Source organism: Xenopus laevis, chromosome 5L (genome assembly GCF_017654675.1).
Source record: "Xenopus laevis strain J_2021 chromosome 5L, Xenopus_laevis_v10.1, whole genome shotgun sequence".
In the NCBI taxonomy this organism is placed as follows: Eukaryota; Metazoa; Chordata; class Amphibia; order Anura; family Pipidae; genus Xenopus; species Xenopus laevis.
In genome coordinates this window covers 90327300-90345467 of record NC_054379.1, presented here as the reverse complement: position 1 = coordinate 90345467, position 18168 = coordinate 90327300, and the positions used below count along the sequence as shown (strand labels likewise).

The window sequence follows — 18168 nt, the reverse complement described above, 5'->3', positions numbered from 1 at the left end:
TGTTCCAGTGCTTTCTTAATAGTGTTGTTAATGTTAATATTTAAAATTTCTGATTTAGTGTAATTCACCTTGAAATTTGACATTCCACGGAAAGTCTCATTCAGTCGGAGAATAAACATTAACAAGTCATCTGCAAAAGCAGCAATTTTATATTCCTTATTTTTCACCTTTATCCCTGAGATATTAGAATCCAGCCTTAAATGGGATAACAAAATTTCCATCACCATAACAAACAATAGAGGGGACAGAGGACATCCTTGTCTAATTCCATTGTGTATGTTAATTGGGGAAGAAAGAGATCTATTTACTCTAACTTTTGCATAAGGATCTTAGTATAATGCTAGTGTACGTTCTATTATTCTATCTCCGAGGCCAAACCCTTTCAATACCCCTTCCAGGAAGGCCCAAGAAACCCTGTCAAATGCCTTTTCCACATCTATGGTGAGTATTAATGCCGGAAGCTTGTCTTTCTTAGCTAGATGGATTAATGAGATTATTTTATATACATTATCTTTTCCTTCTCTTTCAGGTATGAAACCTGTTTGGTCTTCGTGGATTAGTTCTGGTAAATATTTTTTCAATCTATTTGCCAGTATCTTAGCATATATTAAGTCTATATTTATTAATGATATTGGTCTATAGCTGGAGCATCATTGTGGATCTTTCTCTGATAATATTTGTGAAAGGTAGATACTATACTTTGAGTATCGCGATGTACCTGTTGGTCCTTATCTATTATTGCAGTTACGTGTGTTAATGGATTTAACTTTTTTAGGTTTTGGGAGAAGTGCTTATCGCACTTGTCTCCAAATTCATAAAACCTCTGTTTGCTATACATGTGGGCCTTATACATTCTAAGGTCTAGCAAAGCCTTTAATTTCAATCTTTTGTTATCTAACTGTTGTTGGGTATCTATGTCTAAATTACCTTTGTGTAATCTTTCTAATATGTGTATTTAATTTAGTATAGCACTCATTTCTTTTTCTTTCTCTTTCTTTAGGTTGCTACATAAAGATATCAGATGACCTCTCAATACACATTTTATTGTTTCCCATAGTGTTGATGGTGAGATATCAGGAGAACTATTATCTGTTATTATTTGTAACTTTTATTTAATCTTGTTCTTTGTGTCATTATTATGTAATATAAAATCATTTATTCTCCAAGTGTGTTCTATTTTAATTGTCTGAGGTATAGTGAATGAGAAGGTTATTGGGGAGTGGTCCGAATGTAACCTGTATTCTATTGTAGCTTTATTTACCAAGTGCAACCAATTTTGAGTTATAAATAGGGATGCACCGAATCCACTATTTTGGATTCGGCCAAACCCCCGAATCCTTTGTGAAAGATTCGGCCGACTACCGAACCGAACCGTAATTTCCATATGCAAATTAGGGATAGGAAGGGAAAAAAATTTACTTCCTTGTTTTGTGACAAAAATTCACGCAATTTCGGATTCGGTTCGACCGGGCAGAAGTTTTCGGCGGAATCCGAATCCTGCTGCAAAAGGCCGAATCCTGGCCAAATCCCGAACCGAATCCTGGATTCGGTGCATCCCTAGTTATAAATATATAATCTATGCGTGAGTACATATAGTGTTTTTGAGAAATGAATGTAATCTCTATCTTTAGGGTATAATGTTCTCCAACTGTCAACCAAATGCAGCTCATGTAATCCCTGTTTGACCTTTTTTAACCCCTTAAAGGATATATGACTCGTGCCATTCGAGGCATCTAAACGGGGATTACGTGTTAGATTTAAATCACCACCCAAGATAAGCATCCCCTCTCTGAAAGAATCCAATTCACTTAAAAATTTACTTATAAAACTTGGTTGACCCGGATTAGGTATATACACATTAGCGAGTCACTTTCAGATTCACTATCATCCCTTTCAATAGAACAGTGATCCCCAACCAGTAGCTCGCGAGCAACATGTTGCTCACCAACCCCTTGGATGTTGCTCCCAGTGGCCTCAAAGCAGGTGATTATTTTTGAATTCCTGGCTTGGAGGCAGGTTTTGGTTGTTTAAAAACCAGGTGTTCTGCCAAATAGAGCTTCCTGTATGATACCAGTCCATATAGGGGCTACCAAACAGCCAATAACAGCCCTTATTTGACATCCCCATGGAGTTTTTTATGCTTGTGTTGCTCCCCAACTCTTTTTTACATTAAAATGTTGCTCACAAGTAAAAAAGGTTGGGGACCCCTGCAATAGAATATACGTTCCCTCTGCATCAACTTTCTTTTCCTGTTGTTGGAATGGTAGGTCTTTATGAATCAATATCATTACTCCCGTTGCTTTTTTCAATGGGTTGTTGCCGTAGTATAATTGAGTATACTGTTTTAGTGCTATCACTGGGGTTCGCCCACTTTTAAAATGTGTTTCCTGTATTAAAATGATGCTAGCATGGAGTTTCTTACAGAACTGAAATATTTGGTTTCTTTTTAATGGTTTGTTTAGTCCGTTTACATTATAGCTAACTACCTTAAATTGCATTGGAGTTTTTTCGATTAGCTCTTACTGGTAACCACTTTACAAATGTCATACAGGGATGGGGAGGGGAATATGAATGGGACAGCAAAGTTGACAAACTAAATTTAATTGCCACCACAAAGTTAGAGGGAAATTTACCTCTGCCTGTGCAACCTTGGTGGCGAGATGTGCCATTGCAGTTACTATAGGGGTAATATTATTACTTGGCCAGTGTTGTCCTATACTTGCAACTATTATGTGCCCACCCGTGGATGCCCCCTATCTCCGGAGCAGAGTTAATTACATGGGGCATTCATGGGTAACTACAAGCTAACCAACACTAGGCAATTCCTAAGTATAAAGGCCTATAATCAGCATTCATATTAATAGCTAATACCTAAAGCTAGCTACTGTAATTATGTGAAACCCAACTCTTTATTAACACATTCATGAGTCATATATAGGGTATCGGAAAAAAAAAAAGAAGGAAAAAAAAAAACCTCCCCTCCTGGGAGTTGCATTAAGGAGACCAACCCTTTGTAGGCGTTGGTGTCTGTGTCCTCATGATCTTGGCGTGCTTGTTATTTTGCTTGGTGTAACAACTCGTTTCCATTCTTCTTGTTGTGTAAAGTCCATATCCGTATCCGTCGGGCAAGGATCCGTAGTGAGCCATGCTGGGACATCCAGATGTGGGATTTGCATCCTCATCATGAAGTTCTTTGTATCCTTTGGGAATCTAATTGTGGCTTGTTGACCTTCTCTTGTGGCCGTAAGAGAAAAAGGGAACCCCCATCTATATTGAATGTTTTTCTCCCTCAGAGCATCAGTTAACGGTTTAAGAAGTTTTCTTTAAGTGGTGCTTGAAATGTCCTGAAATAATTTTATTGGAGATTCTTCAAAGGTTAAATAACTTGCCTCTCTTGTCTTGAGAATGATTTCTTCTTTCAGCGCATAGCTATTCAAGCAGCAGATTGTATCTCGTGGGGTGTCCTGAGGTGCCGTTTTGGGCTTAAATACTCTATGTGCCCTTTCAACTTCAATCAATGTATTCAAGTCTCTGCCCAAAATGTGGTTAAATATCTGCATTAGAGTATTCTTTATCTCTTCGTTTTAAATGGTCTTGGGTACCCCTCTAAACCTAATATTATTCCGCCTTCCTCTATTCTACAGGTCTTCCTGTTGTCTCTGAATCTCATTAATTTGTGTATTAAGAGCCAGTAGGGCGATATGAATCTGTCTTTGATTTGCAAACAGCTTACTTTGATTCATTTCTAGGTCCACCGTTCTGCCAGCCACAGATGCAATATCTCTCCTTATCTCTCTGAGCTCTTCCTTCAGTGTCGAGGTTACTTCCTTTAACATGTCCTTTATATCGGATTTAGTTGGTAGGTTTGCAATGTATGTTGAGATGTTAGCTACTTCATCTTGCTCGATCCCCTGCTGGTTCCACACCACTTCCCTGTGCTGGCACCATCTTGTAACTCCCACACTCTGTTTTCTTTCTTAGGAATAAAGGGCCCAGCTCAGCTTCTGAAAGCGGTTGTCTTTTCTCCTGTGCCTTCTCCTTCTCTGATTTTAATTTCTGCGGTTTTCCCATCTTTGGTGTACCGGAGTATCAGGTTTGACCACCCTATGTATAAGCGGCACAAAGTTCTCTTTTCTTTATCAGACAGACCTTCAGTGCACAGTTAAGCAGGCAAGCTTTGCCCCTCTCTCACCACATATATTGTGAATATTATAAATGTTGCTTTTTTTCTATCCCTGCTCCATACTCAGGAATTAAGAGATGGTTCAGGAATTAATCCTCTATTAGTCTTTGATGCTGGTAGAGTATTCTTTTATTTCGGCCTGGGTTTACAGCGGGCTATGCCGCCACAGGGCCTTTATTTGGCAGATTAATTACCCCCCTTCACGGAGCGCTCCAGCTAAGCGTCCATGATCGATGACATAATTTATTAATTTAATTCACACTTGAGACACCCTTTGTGACTATACCACAGAGGCCTTTGTAAATGTGATGTTTTACTCCAATTTGATTCCAATCATATTTCTTAATGCAATTTCAGTTTATTTCACTTTTGTGAATGACCTCCCTGCTGAACAAAAAAGTAAATGACTCAAAAGTCACAAATAAAAAAACAGGAGACCAAGTTGCATTTGGTCTTAGGGGCAAATTCACTAAAGGGCGAATTTTTGCCAGCGAAGCATTAGCCACACTTCGTTCCACTTTGCCAGCCGTTAATTCGCTACCACAATGTTAATGCACTAAAATGCAAAGTTGCGTCTTGGCAGCTGAACACTGGCGAAGTTTCACAATCATAAATTTGTCAGCACAAGCATTTCATAGTGAACTTTTGCTAGCACTCGTTTCTGTCTAGCGAAAATTCGTTAGTACACTTAAGCTTATGTCAATTTGAATAGGGCGGGTACATATAGGGCATATATATGTCTTTATTAGAGATGCTGAGGAAATTTAAAGTGGCCACTTCAAAATGTTCATGGAAGCAAAATAAAGAAAAGAGATCCTCTTTGTCCTAAAAGTGAGCCCTCCCTAAAACAAACGTGGCATGCCCCTCAAATGGTTAAATTGTAACAAACATTTTTAACAGTTACAACTTTTAACTACAATCTCACTTTAAAACATGAAAAAACGCCAGCGTTGCTTAATCATTTTTATAGCTTTCCGGCATACAGGATATGATGTCACTGACTAAGATTGAGGAGGATGTAGATTCATCTTATCAGTTCGCCTGGTCTAAGCTGGCGAAGGAAACTCTGTTGAAAGGGGTAACGTAATGGTACGTTTGCATTTTTGTGAATTTGCAGAGTAACGATCATTCGCCTGAGCAAAAATTCGCCTGGCGAAAGGGCGAGAAACTTCGTAAATGCTGTAATCTTACTAACACCTGTTAGTAAATTGGCAATCTCCCTGTGGATTGGATTTCTGGAGAATTTTCACTGACAAAGGCCTTTAGTAAATCTGCCCCCTAGAGAGAGAGAGGGCATGCCAAATGTTTTGGTTGATGAATACAGTTTGTTTGCTTAACCAACTATGACTACATTATGAAACCAAATATGGCTGTGCACTAATATTTTGAAAGAAGGCCAGTTTTATTGTCAACAGATTAGTCATTCTTTTGCAATGTTTAAAGCAATTTTGGGTGTGGTAACCTGCTATGAATCTAAATCAATGTAAATGTTGGACAAATTTGAGGGAGTATATTTTTTTAAGAAAAGAAAATGCAGATGTAAGTCACCAACAAAATAAAATAGAGATAGGACTTCACTTCAGAATGGCTAAGTTACTTTAAAATTACTGCATCATTGTGTTCATTTACAAGGGGTGTTATAATGAGCATAATAGATACGTAAAGCACATGTTTTTACACACTTTAGGTAAACTACCTAAAACCTGACAGGAATTTTTGCCATCATTTATGAGAATCACAGCAAAACACAATCCTAAAAATTAGTAAATCAGCCCCCGTGTAAAACCCTTTTTCCTGCAGTTTTTCAAAATACCAGCAGGTTTTTGGTATTGAAATTTAGATTTTTTATAATTTGCTTCGGATTAAAAACTTCAAATGACAAAAAATCCACAAGCAGGGTAAAAAAAAACCAAGATATACACAAATAGTGGCAAAACGTAATCCCAAAAATGTTTGTCACCCAAATTGTTTTTAAAGCAGAATGTGATGTGACTGGTGTACCCAGAGCCCACCAGTTACCCCAGTCTAGAGCCCACCACCTGGTCAGCACTGCATAGAAATCCCCCACCACTGCCATCCCTATCTGTACTGTTATGCACCCTTTCAATCTCTTTGCATCAGACCCCTGACCTCTGTTACTTACTCCCCGATCTGGCTGAATCTCCTTTAAAAAATGTAAAGATGACTCTATGTTCAAAGTGGAACAAGCTGCCATCTTTTGGACGTTTTGTGTTGCAGGCTGGCTTGTGGCCAGGTAGAGGTAGCAGGGCCAACAGGATTGGGGCCCACCAGGATTTCTCCCAGTATCACAGTGGGCCTGTGGAAGTTTATGTGCTATGGGAGGTGATGAATTGAACTGAGCTGTTATAGAGTATTCGGTATATAATCTTCATGAAAGAGTTGCATTTTAAGGAATTATTTAAAACTCTGTAACGTCTAGTGGTGCAGCATTCTGCATTCCATAGGATTTCCATGCAGATTGTAAGTGTAGTCTCAGTTGAATGTAGTGGGCAAGTCGGTCAAGAAGAGAATTACTAGAAAGGAAGCCTTTATAAACAGCACATTCTAAAGGTTTAGAAGGATAGTGAAAAAAAGATGTTGGCTGGAGGGTGACAGAGGATCAAGTGAGATACTTTTAGAGTAGGTGTGACAAGTGCATGTTTAAAGGAATTGTTCAGTGTAAAAATAAAAACTGAGTAAATAGATAGGCTGCGCAAAATAAAAAATATTTTCAATATAGTTAGTTAGGCAAAAATGTAATGTATAAAGGCTGGAGTGACTGGATGTCTAACATAATAGCCAGAACACTACTTCCTGCTTTGTAGCTCTCTTGGTTTACACTGACTTTTTACACTGGTTATCAGGCAATAACCAATCAGAGACTTGAGGGGGGGCCACATGGGTCATATCTGTTGCTTTTGAATCTGAGCTGAATGCTGAGGATCAATTGCAAACTCACTGAACAGATATGTACCATGTGGCCCCCCTTCAAGTCGCCGACTAACTAAGAGTTATAGAGCTGAAAAGCAGGAAGTAGTGTTCTGGCTCTTATGTTAGACATCCAGTCACTCCAGCCTTTATAGATTACATTTTTGACTAACTAACTACTGTATATTAGAAACATTTTTTTATTTTGCACAGCCTATCTATTTACACAGTTTTTATTTTTACACTGAACTGTTCCTTTAAGTCAGAAAGCAATGTCGCCATGAAGAGAGAGGGAAAGAGATTGTAAATATGAGTTGAATAAACGGAGAGGTTGTGTATGTATTGGATCAAGAGCAGGTGGTTGAGTGTGAGGTGAAGAGAAGTCAATCTACCTCTTCCGCACTGAGGAATATTGTGACAGTTTGGCATTATTGGAGCAATGTTAAGTGCTGGACTATGAGTGACATTGGTAGGAGGAGGACGAACTAGGGTCAGACAGAGGTGGGCAGAAAAAGTAATCAAAAATTTGAAACAGATGTTTTGGATCAGATGATTGTGAGGATACTACTGTTGTAAAATATATTTGCTTAGCAAGATTGAGGACAATATTGTAAGACAAAAGTATGAATTTGTAGTGTAGGAAGTATGCTCTTGTGTGTGATTTTCTCCAGCGACTGTCTGCAGTTCTAGAATACCTCTGGAGATATGGAGTCAGGTGTATGTGTCCAGGCTGAGGTTTGGGTTGTCTGTGGTGAGTAGTGAGAGGTGCTATTTTGTGAAGTGTGTTAGACAGTACAGTGTTATAAGGGATCGTTTGCAGTACAATGCCCTATGCAGTGTGCAAAGTGCAAAAAAAGAATGCAATCAGCCATTTTTTGCATTTTGCCCACTGAGTGGAGTATTGTCCAAATAGCTGAATCAAGGGCAGCACTAGATTCGTGCTGCAGGGAAGCAGAATATGAGATACTTCTGGACTGTTGTGATTGCCAAAAGGAGAATACAGACATGTTGTGTGGACCTCAAAGCTCACATAGGAAGAGGACAGCAGGTAGTACCTGAAAAGTATAGTTTGGGGACAGTGGTGTGTGTAAATGAGAGGCCACCATATGTGAGCACTGAAAGAGATGCATTATCTGGGTATATAAGCCATATAACAGTAAGAGCTAGAAGGTTCAGAGTGTGGTAAAGAAATAGGTTATGAATGTATGTTTATTGCAAATAAAGCAAGCACTTCAGAAAGCTCTCCTGAATAAAGAGTAAAGAAGAGAGGAATTTGGATTAAATTGCCCAGGTGAGCACCAGCCATCATTAGGGGGCATGCAGATTCTGCAGTTATAAGCCCTAATGCCAGAGAGTGCCTCAAATTCTTGGGTTGTGATGGGCTTGCAGGAGATCAGGTGGGGGTTGGCTGAATTGTGGGTGAGATTACAGCAATATGGGGCATGACAGGGTGGATGAGGGTTGTGGTTGTGTGTCTGAGGAACTTTTTTCATATGGACACCATGCTACTCGTTGGCAAAGCCCTCTGGAGCTCAGGTGAGCAATACACTAATTGAGGCTTCCTCTGGCCTAGTGCTTCCTGATGGCAGCCCTGGGTAAACATGTCGGGGAGAAGGCAATGCTGAGAGTGTAGGTTTGTGTCCACCGAGGGGAGCAGGAAGAGATACAGAAAGTGTTAGCTGGAATGGTAGTGCTTTCTGTATTGACAACCTTGTGGGAAGGTGCTGCATACAGGGTCGGACTGGTCCATCTCCCCAGGCAGTGGTGAGGTAGTAATGTGCCATCAGGGAGAATAGTTCACTGGTGATGGAATGGGGGAGGGATGTGGGACATGACTTGGTCTTCCATGTGGGCTCTAGGTTACATTCTATTGTAACAGAAAAGAAAGAAAATAATGTAACCAACAACATTATGTGATCATCTTACCCCCTCAGAAACAAGATAAGGCATGTCATGTTATTGGTTTCTTCGGCCATGTGGTCCTTTTTGACCTGCTGCCAGGCAGTTCTATAGTTACAACTAAATGCTGGCCCCAATATTTAAAACTGTTTTACAGTATATAACTTTTTTATATTTAGTAGACAAGTTATCACTTTTGGCAGTGCTTTTAAAACTAGATTTAGCATTGTTCAAGCAACAGCATTATAGTAACACCTGAAATGAAAGGGGATCTGTCTACCCAAGAACTAATTCCAAATCAAATTTTATGACGTCAGTCAAGCAAAATAAACTTCATTATATTACAGTATACATTATTTAAATCTTGTTTCCTTTAGTCTTGGACTTCACAATCAAATCAAGCAGGCAGCAGTCATTTTGTGGACTCTGTTATTGAGGCAAGCCTTTCATCACATCAAAATATTGTTTATGCGTCAGAATGGGGCACCTGATCTCCATGCCCATGCACTGGCTACACAATTATACAGTGTGGAGGGAGGGGGAATGTGGGATGTGCATTGACATTTAGGAAGTGGAAAGATAAAGTAATTGCCAGCTCTGCCTCAAGGCATAGAGGAGGGACAAGCAATATATGATTTACAACTGAGATCTTTAAACAAGTTTATAAGAGTTATGATTGTTTTAATAAAGCAGAGAATTTGGGTTTAATGTTTCATTTGAAAAGGACTTTGTTATACAGCGTTTTATGTCTGTGTGACAGGTCCCCTTTAAACCTTTTTTTACATCTATCAGAACATTGTCTTTGCGTGCTATTTATAATTTTGTCATAAAATTATTTACTGATGATTTTACTTTACCTATCTGATCCCCATGTTTCTCTATGAGTGGGCTGCCATATTTGTGCAACAGAAGTCTGTTAGCATTAGAAGTGAAGATTAGAATTCGAATTTGTGAATTTTTTTTTGTCAAAACTCTCAAATTCAAATTGTGAATTATCCAAACTCGATTTGAGTTTTAATTCGAATTTGAATTCAAATTTTGAGATTTATCATACTCAAATCATGGCCATTTAAGAACTCGAATTTGACTATTTGCCACCTTAAACCTGCCAAATTACCATATAAGTCAATTGGAGAGGTCCAGGGATCAATTTCCAGCAAAAGATTAAAACATGAGTAGCTTATTGGCCAAATGGAACATTTCTATGATACCCACACCCCAATAGAATTGGAACACCGTGTGGCTAAAACAGAGACTAGGAAAAAAATCTAAATATGGTAGGTACATATTGGTAATAAACTGTATATGTCTTTGTTAGTGAGTGTTGGTGAAATTGCTGGAAGTGGCCACTTATTCTTAAAAATGTCCAAGGAATCAGAATAAATACAAAAAAGATTCTCTATTGTCCTAGACATGACCCCAACCTACAACAAATGTGGAATGAGCTTCAAATGTTTAAAAAAAATGTATAAATTTATTTACAAAAAAATATATTTAACAGTTACAACTTTTAAACATAATCCCACATTAAAATATGAAAAAACTCCAGCATTTGTCTTTTTTTATGACACTGATATAAGATTGTCGAGGATGTAGCTTCACCTTATCAATTTGCCAGGTATAACCTGGCAAAACAGACTCTGGTGAAAAGGGTAACTTATTGTAAAGTTCGCACTTTGATTAATTTGCAGAGTAACAATCGTTTGCCTGAGCAAAAATTTGCCTGGTGAAAGGGCACGAAACTTTGTTAGTGCTGAGTTATTTCGCTAGCAAATTGTCCTCTACGCTTTGCAATAAACTGCCGATGTCCCGGTAAATTGTCTTTTTGGCGAATTTTCGCTAGAGACGGAAACTTTCGCCTTTAGTAAATCTGTCCCCCTTGGAGTGGGATTGGATTACTTAGGCTAATGCCACATGGGGCTAATCTTGGCATGCTTAAAAGTGCAAGCTGAGAATCAGGCCCAATACTGACATTAGCTTTTTTCTTCTCCTGAACAAAAATAGAGAGATTTGATACACTCACGAATTAGATGAAAACACTTCCTGAAGTTTTTCGGCAGGTCACGTGACTCAACATGAACGAAATCCAGAACAAATGTAGAAAAAAGATGCACAGTTACAACTTGATGCGGAGTTCAAGCAAGTACCTCCAAGTATTTATTTGTGCAGAGTCAAAATGAAACGTTTGTACTCTGCACAAATAAATACTTGGAGGTACTTGCTTGTACACCACATGAAGATGTAAGTGTGCATCTTTTTTCTACATTCTTCTCCTGAACCTGGAACCATTGCATTGGCCTGGTTGCAGGCACATGCGGCAGATTTTAGTGCTGGAATACAGGAGTATTTTCTGTCTACAGTATTTAGCCTAAATTTAGACAAAATTGTTGAGTCTGACTAGATTTATAATGTATGAGATATACCAAGCAGATAACAGGAAGACAAACATGATCCAGAAACATAAAACAGATTAAAACTTCCATTATGTACACAAGCAGATGGGTGATCAGAGGTAAACACGGTATTTAACTTATCAACTTATGAATTGAATGTAAGGATGAATTGTCCATACTCAACAAGGACCTCAACTTTGTCCCTACCAACACTTCTGCACCTTTCTCTTTTGACACTGATATGTAAGTTTGTGCGATCACTTAAACTTAAAGCCTATTTTTCTGATGAAGGCAATGGGCTTCAGCAGGATCAGCTCATGGCTCATGGCCATACATATTTCTAAAACCGATAAAGGGGGAGGTACAGTGGTTCTTAACAGAACAAACTATGAGACTGAAGCTGAACAGTAGCTCAGTAATCCTACACAATATAAGAAACTGAGCACTAACCCTACTTCTAAATTAATTAATTTTGTTTTTGAATGCAGCTGTTATGGAGGGCATGATAAACGAGGAGATTAATCAACTATTGTATTTGCAAGTACCCAAAGGTACCCCATATATACTTTTTGCCAAAGATCCATTAAAATCTTACCACCCCCCAGGAGACCGTGTCCAATGTTGGGTCTCTGTGGAAACCTTTGGCTATTTACATTAATATGTATTTACAGGAGGTCCTTCCCAGGCTGAAGCCCTGCTTATCTGATACTTCCGAGTTACTGAATAGATTAAACAAGGTTACTGTGCCACCTTTGTTTCCTTTGTTGTTTGGATTTGAAAAAATCTCTTTACATCCATAACACATGACAAAGGGATTCAAAGCACTCGCATGCATCTGTCTAAATGTAACATTCGCAATCATAAGGTTACCTTTATTTGTGAATTATTAAAAATTATCTTGGTGAAAATTTATTTTACATTCAAAGAGAAGCTTTACCTACAACTACAGGGCTGTGCCAAAAGTGCCAACATGACACCCACATATGCTAACATTTATATGGACCATTTTTAACAAACTTTTATCCTTAATAATTACAAATATAGGCAATTTATCCATATGTACATGTCTTATGTTGATGATAGGCTTTTTAATTGGTCGGGGTCTGAGGATAAGCTATATGGTTTCTTGACTTATCTAAACTTGGTCCATCCAACAATTATTATTCACTCTGGAGGTTAACCCCAATGAGATACATTTTTAGATGTTAATATTTAATACATTAACTCAGGTTTCATTACATCCCTTTACAAGAAACCCAGGAACAGAAATAAACTGTTAAAGTACAAACATTTTCTGAAAAAGGTTATAACATCACTGAGTTAATGGCGCTAAGAGAGAAGGTGAGATCGATCCCTAGGTGTTATACCCTTAAGAAAAATATTAAAGCCGGCATTAAGGCCCAAAGAATTCCCTTCATAACTTATTTTGACTCCAGGAATGCAAAAACATATTTTGAAACACTGGGGAATTCTAGAAACAGATCCCAAATAAGGTCATCTTTTTAAGATACTACCCATTTTTTCTTAGAGAAGGGGGCAGAGTGTGGGTGAACTTATCAAGCCCAGAGGATCTCCAGTTTGTAGGTCCTGTATAATGAGCTCCACTGTTCCCAATGGTACCTTACCTTGCAGAAATTGTGGTCACTGTAATGGCATAATCCCTGATGACTATTTAACACACACCCGAAACATATGCTAAAAGGTTTTTTGCTAAGACAATTACATGTGTTTTTAGTAGAGGAAATTCTCAGTATTGTCTATGGCAGGTTATTTTATTGGCATTTGTGTAGCCACAACAAGTAGCTGCTACTAGCAGCTCTGTGATAGCGATGTGCAGCCTGGGCTAATGCCCACAGGTACGTGGAGAATAGTCACTCGCAGAAGAGGAGATTTGTCTCCCAATCTGCCACTAGCTTTAGGGCTAGTCCACACGGGGAGATCGGCAGGCGTTTGCGGTCGCGGCGACAAAGCGCCGCGCCAGTCGCCGCGACCGGCGCAGGCGACAGTTTTGTATGGGCGCCTATGTAAAAACGCCTGTGCTAACCACACCAGGCGATGCGCTTTTCAAAAGTCGCCTGAAAAAGCCTGGCGAGGCATTTTCAGGCGACTTTTGAAAAGCGCATCGCCTGGTGTGGTTAGCACAGGCGTTTTTACATAGGCGCCCATACAAAACTGTCGCCTGCGCCGGTCGCGGCGACTGGCGCTGCGCTTTGTCGCCGCGACCGCAAACGCCTGCCGATCTCCCCGTGTGGAATAGCCCTTAGGGAGAAGACACACAGAGCTACTAGTAGCTACTACTTGTCACGGCTAAAAAATAGAGTATCGTGATAGTTGGCTTTGCTAAGACAATTACATGTGTTTTAGTAGAGGCAATTCTCTGTATTGTCTATGGCAAGGTATTTTATTGTCATTTTGTAGCCACAACAAGTAGCTGCTACTAGCAGCTCTGTGATAGTGATGTGCAGGCCGGGCCGATACCCACAGGTCAGGCAGGTTTGGGCTGACCTCAGCACACCCTTTGCGGGGCTTCCTGCTCTCCCCGTGTCAGGAGCGCCATCTGGCGGCGCCAAGTCCAACATAGTGGCGCCTATAGCCCACATGAGTAGTGACGCCATGAAGATTTAAAATCACATGGCTTGGATCCAGTCCTTCTGAACACTTTGTATTCAGTCAAATCGAAATCCTTCAAATGCCATTTTAAAAAGGAAAAACACGAATTCATAAAATCTTGCAAAGTTCATCATCTTAAAATTTCTGGCCGGCCCGATGGATGAGCTGACTGATATCCAAGGCTTTTGCAGATATCCGTTGGCTCGTCTCCCTCCCACCATACACGCACTGAATATTGTACGAAAATTTGTTTCAAGTGATATTATGGAAAGTTTAAGTGGTCTATTTATTAAAACGTGGGAAAAGCATGAGGTAGATTACCCAATGCTCTTTGGTTGTAAGAGTGACGATGGAGTGCAGCCATTTTTGAAACAGTGTGACAACTGACAGGAAAAAGTTCAACCCAAGGTCGCCCAACCCACTGCAATATGTAATGTTTATCAACAAAATTGTTTTGGCGTGTGGTATCGTGCAACCAACGTGAGGTGGAGTTTCACCACAGACAGGTCTCAGCTCCAGAGCAGTGAGGAGTGAGAAGTTATATGTCCATCTGGAGATTTCCATTTGGCAGCTGCTCTGCACATTAGACGTATTTCACTTATTTCTAAAGGTTTTGGGTATATAAATATATATTTTTGTTTTACTTCTCCCACCCACAAATGACTAATAAGCGCTATGGACAGCGGCTTGACAGGTATTTGAGTGTGACGCCGCAATAACCTTCACGTGTTTTATAGACCGTCTCTACGGTCACGCTTGCAGATCTAAAGTACTCGCTGGAGTAGATTTCCGTAGCAAGTTCGAGCTATGGAAGTTCAGCAACTACACACACACACTACGCAAGTTATCGCCTTCATTTTATACAGCACGGCGATATAAAGCAGCTCTCTGGTGGCTATTTGTCAAACTGGTAGTTGCCCCACTAATTTAGCTAACAGCGGCAGATACTCATTCCAGCTGCACGAAGCCTCAGTACTAAATTGTGCAACAGCCGCGCTCCGCCGGAGAGTGTTGCTCTGTGTACGTAACCCTCCCCAATATGACGTGTGCGACTCAACGTCCCGACGTGGCATTGTGGTAGTCTGACGCTCGGCGGCGGTGTGCTGGTGATTTTGGGTGTACGAGACACAGCGGGCTCTGAATATGGCGGACGGGGAGGCCGAGCGGGAGAATGGCCCCCCTGGCCCGGACATAAACACCGAAATGCCTCGCTTGGAGGAAAGTTTGCGGGAGCTGGAGCGGCTGCTGCAGGAGGAGAGCGCCAAAGGGGAGGCCGCGCAGGCTTCGAGCGAATTCTGCCAACGATTCTGTCAGGTCAGTGGCCGGAGATGGGCGCGGAGAGGCTGTAGTGCAAGGACTGCTTTGGGCCGGTGGACTAAAGGGAAGATTCGTGGCCTTATGTTGTGTGTAAAGGCATTGGGCGGGAGCAGAAATCCTTTGTGTGTTTTCACTTCCATGTGCGGGCCCAATTGTTATTGCATGGAATGTGCAGGTCCGCCCATATACACACACACTCACTCACTCACTGGCATAAGGGCAGCGATAGTCTCAATAGCAGACATGTGCGGCGGCACGCGAGTTCGTTCCATGAACCGAGTGGCCTCGTATTTGTGGTTATTGTGTCAGCCCTACATGCTATCTCCCCACGCCCCTAATGTTTTCATCGCGAGCCGCCCGCCTCCTGCCTGGAAGGCGACCCTGCCGTGTTGCTTTTCCCTTCTTTCATTTTGCGCCTTGAGTGGACGCGAGCCTGTTTGTAGCCCCTTCCTATTGGATGGCTTAACAGCAGGATCGGCGCGGAGACCCCGCCCACTAGTCGGAATGTAGCTTGTAGGTCAGGAGTAGGCAAGCCTCAGCGCTCCCACTACCACCAGTCATATTCCTCCTTGGTCGTGTGAGCAACAAAAGCACTCCTTGCATTGGTCGCTAACTGTAGTTATACAACGATACCATAGGCCTCCTGCAGCTTCCAAAATGCTTTGCATTGTGAGGGAGACCCAGGATTGTTCATACCCCAAACATTCTTCTCCATGCAAATCTGATCCAGTGGCTGCTGCATCATAGCCTCTAAGGGGATTATTATTATTATTATTATTAATAACCCCTATACTGCATGCATCCTGCAACTCATTGGTATTCTGCAGGTTATTGTTGTCATCCCATTGTTTATAGCTTCCATACATCCTGCTTTGTTTGCTGAAATGTGCCTTCCAATCATTACACATTGACAGGTCTTGACCTAAACCTGTGCCTTTGGTTGACACAAGTTTGACAGTTACATATCCTGAGATGAGGTTCCAATCCAATTTATAAGCTCTACAAACTTTCCTGCCTGTCCATTTAAATCTTTACTTGCTTTACAAAGCCTCCAGTGTTGATAACGTAATAGAGGAGAGGAAAGTTATCACCTTTGTTGAGGGACAGCTCTGTTAAACTTGCAAAAAATATTTGTTCTTAACTAAATTGCAGACTCCAGTTTGTCAGTCTTGGAGGTTTTCATTTGAGGCATATAATGCATAAATGTTACCTTGTTTTGTAATAAAAGGCACTAAGTTTATTTTACATAGGAGCAGTAACCTATAGCAACCAAGGTCTTTCAACAGGTGGTCTACCTACTGCTTGATTTCTAAGTGTTACTGCACTTGTACAAACTTAGGGTTCTTACAGACAAGCGTTTGAAGCTGCGCTCCCCTGCGTTCCGTTTTTATGTGTTCAGCTGCAGGGGAGCGCAGGAGTAGACGCATTCAGTTTTTTTCAATGGGGTTGTACTCACACAGGCGCATGTAGGCGCCCCTGTGTGAGTACAGCCCCATTGAAAAAAACTGAATGCAGGCAAAAAATAAAGGACAACTAATTTCCATTGAAAATATCCTTTCTAGAAATCTTGGTTGATTTCTGGCACATACACTATGTACATTATGCAACCATGTATTGCATTTCATTGCTTCTTTATAACCAAATCTTTGACAAGTTACTTTGGTTAGTCCATTGGCAGTTATTTCTGGGCAGTTTGTCAATCTTTACTAGATTTTACTTAAGAATATGCAAAAACAGTGTGCTGGAGGTGCAGTGCAGCTTACCCCAGGATACCATCAGTGATGTCAGATATAATTACACATTGAAAATCTGTCCGGGTGCAGGTTCACTGGTCAATTAGTCATGTGTGCCTTTATGATCTCACCATAGGCTTTTTTGTGCCACAAAGTATCGCTATCATTTTAATATATGTATCATCTGTGTTTTTTTTACTTTTTTTTTTACTTTTATTTTTGCACAAAATAGCAACATCTCATCGCTAATAGAAAATGAAACAATGCACTTGCCACCTGCATTTGAGGTGGTAGAATAAAGTTCACAAGTGGGTACTGCATGCATATTTTAATTCTATGTTATATCATTCTTATCGGTGCCACACAAAAGTTAAGCCTTTTTTTCTAAAATAAGGGTAAGGGCAAACCTGGAGATTCGGGGAGATTTAATCGCCTCTTCTTTGGGGCGACTAATCGCCCTGAACTGCTTCCCCGTTTCTTCCGCCTGCTTTAATGAAAAAACGCCTGTGGCAATGCACTTGCGGTGTAAGAGTCTACACTAGATTTTAGTGGCTTCCATTCAGATTCTATACTGGCGTTTAGATTTTTATTCCATCCTTAATTTAATGCAATTTAGTCTTCGAATCACAAAGTTAGAACTCATAATTGTATACACTTAGGATGAACAATTTCCTGCAATTGTGGCACCTTGGAATATATTAAGCTGGCAGTAAATGCCCAGTGGGTTTTTTAACAGAACGCTGGGACAAAGCAGGTGGTGCCTTGCACTATGGGGCATCATTTGATCTTTAATTGACTATCACAGTGGGAAATTATGTCTGCAGAAGAATACATTAACAATCCCAATGAAAAGTGCAAAAATAACATATTTTTTTCCTGGCTTTACACACACACACACCTCCCAGACCAACAGGAAACAATTTTGTCTTGTTTCCTGTTGATCCAGGGCACTATAGAGAGCCGAAGCAATTTTCTCTTTACTTGCAAAAATATAGTTTGGTGTGTTATGCACATTTTTGTATTATTCTCACCAAGACTCTCTTAATGTTTAGGAGAATAAAATACCAGCATTTTGCAAACACCAGGTTACAAGTATTTGAAGTAA

At 40.4% G+C, this 18168-nt stretch overlaps 1 protein-coding gene across 1 annotated transcript in view; it reads left to right on the top strand.

Moving 5' to 3' along the window:
* The first annotated feature begins 14987 nt into the window (after window positions 1-14987).
* Window positions 14988-18168, top strand: part of znf292.L (zinc finger protein 292 L homeolog) — a 36663-nt gene continuing 33482 nt past the window's right edge. The window contains exon 1 of the mRNA XM_018263408.2: window positions 14988-15327. Coding sequence (XP_018118897.1) covers window positions 15157-15327 — 171 coding nt within the window. The 5' untranslated portion in view covers window positions 14988-15156. The remainder of the gene's footprint in view (window positions 15328-18168) is intronic.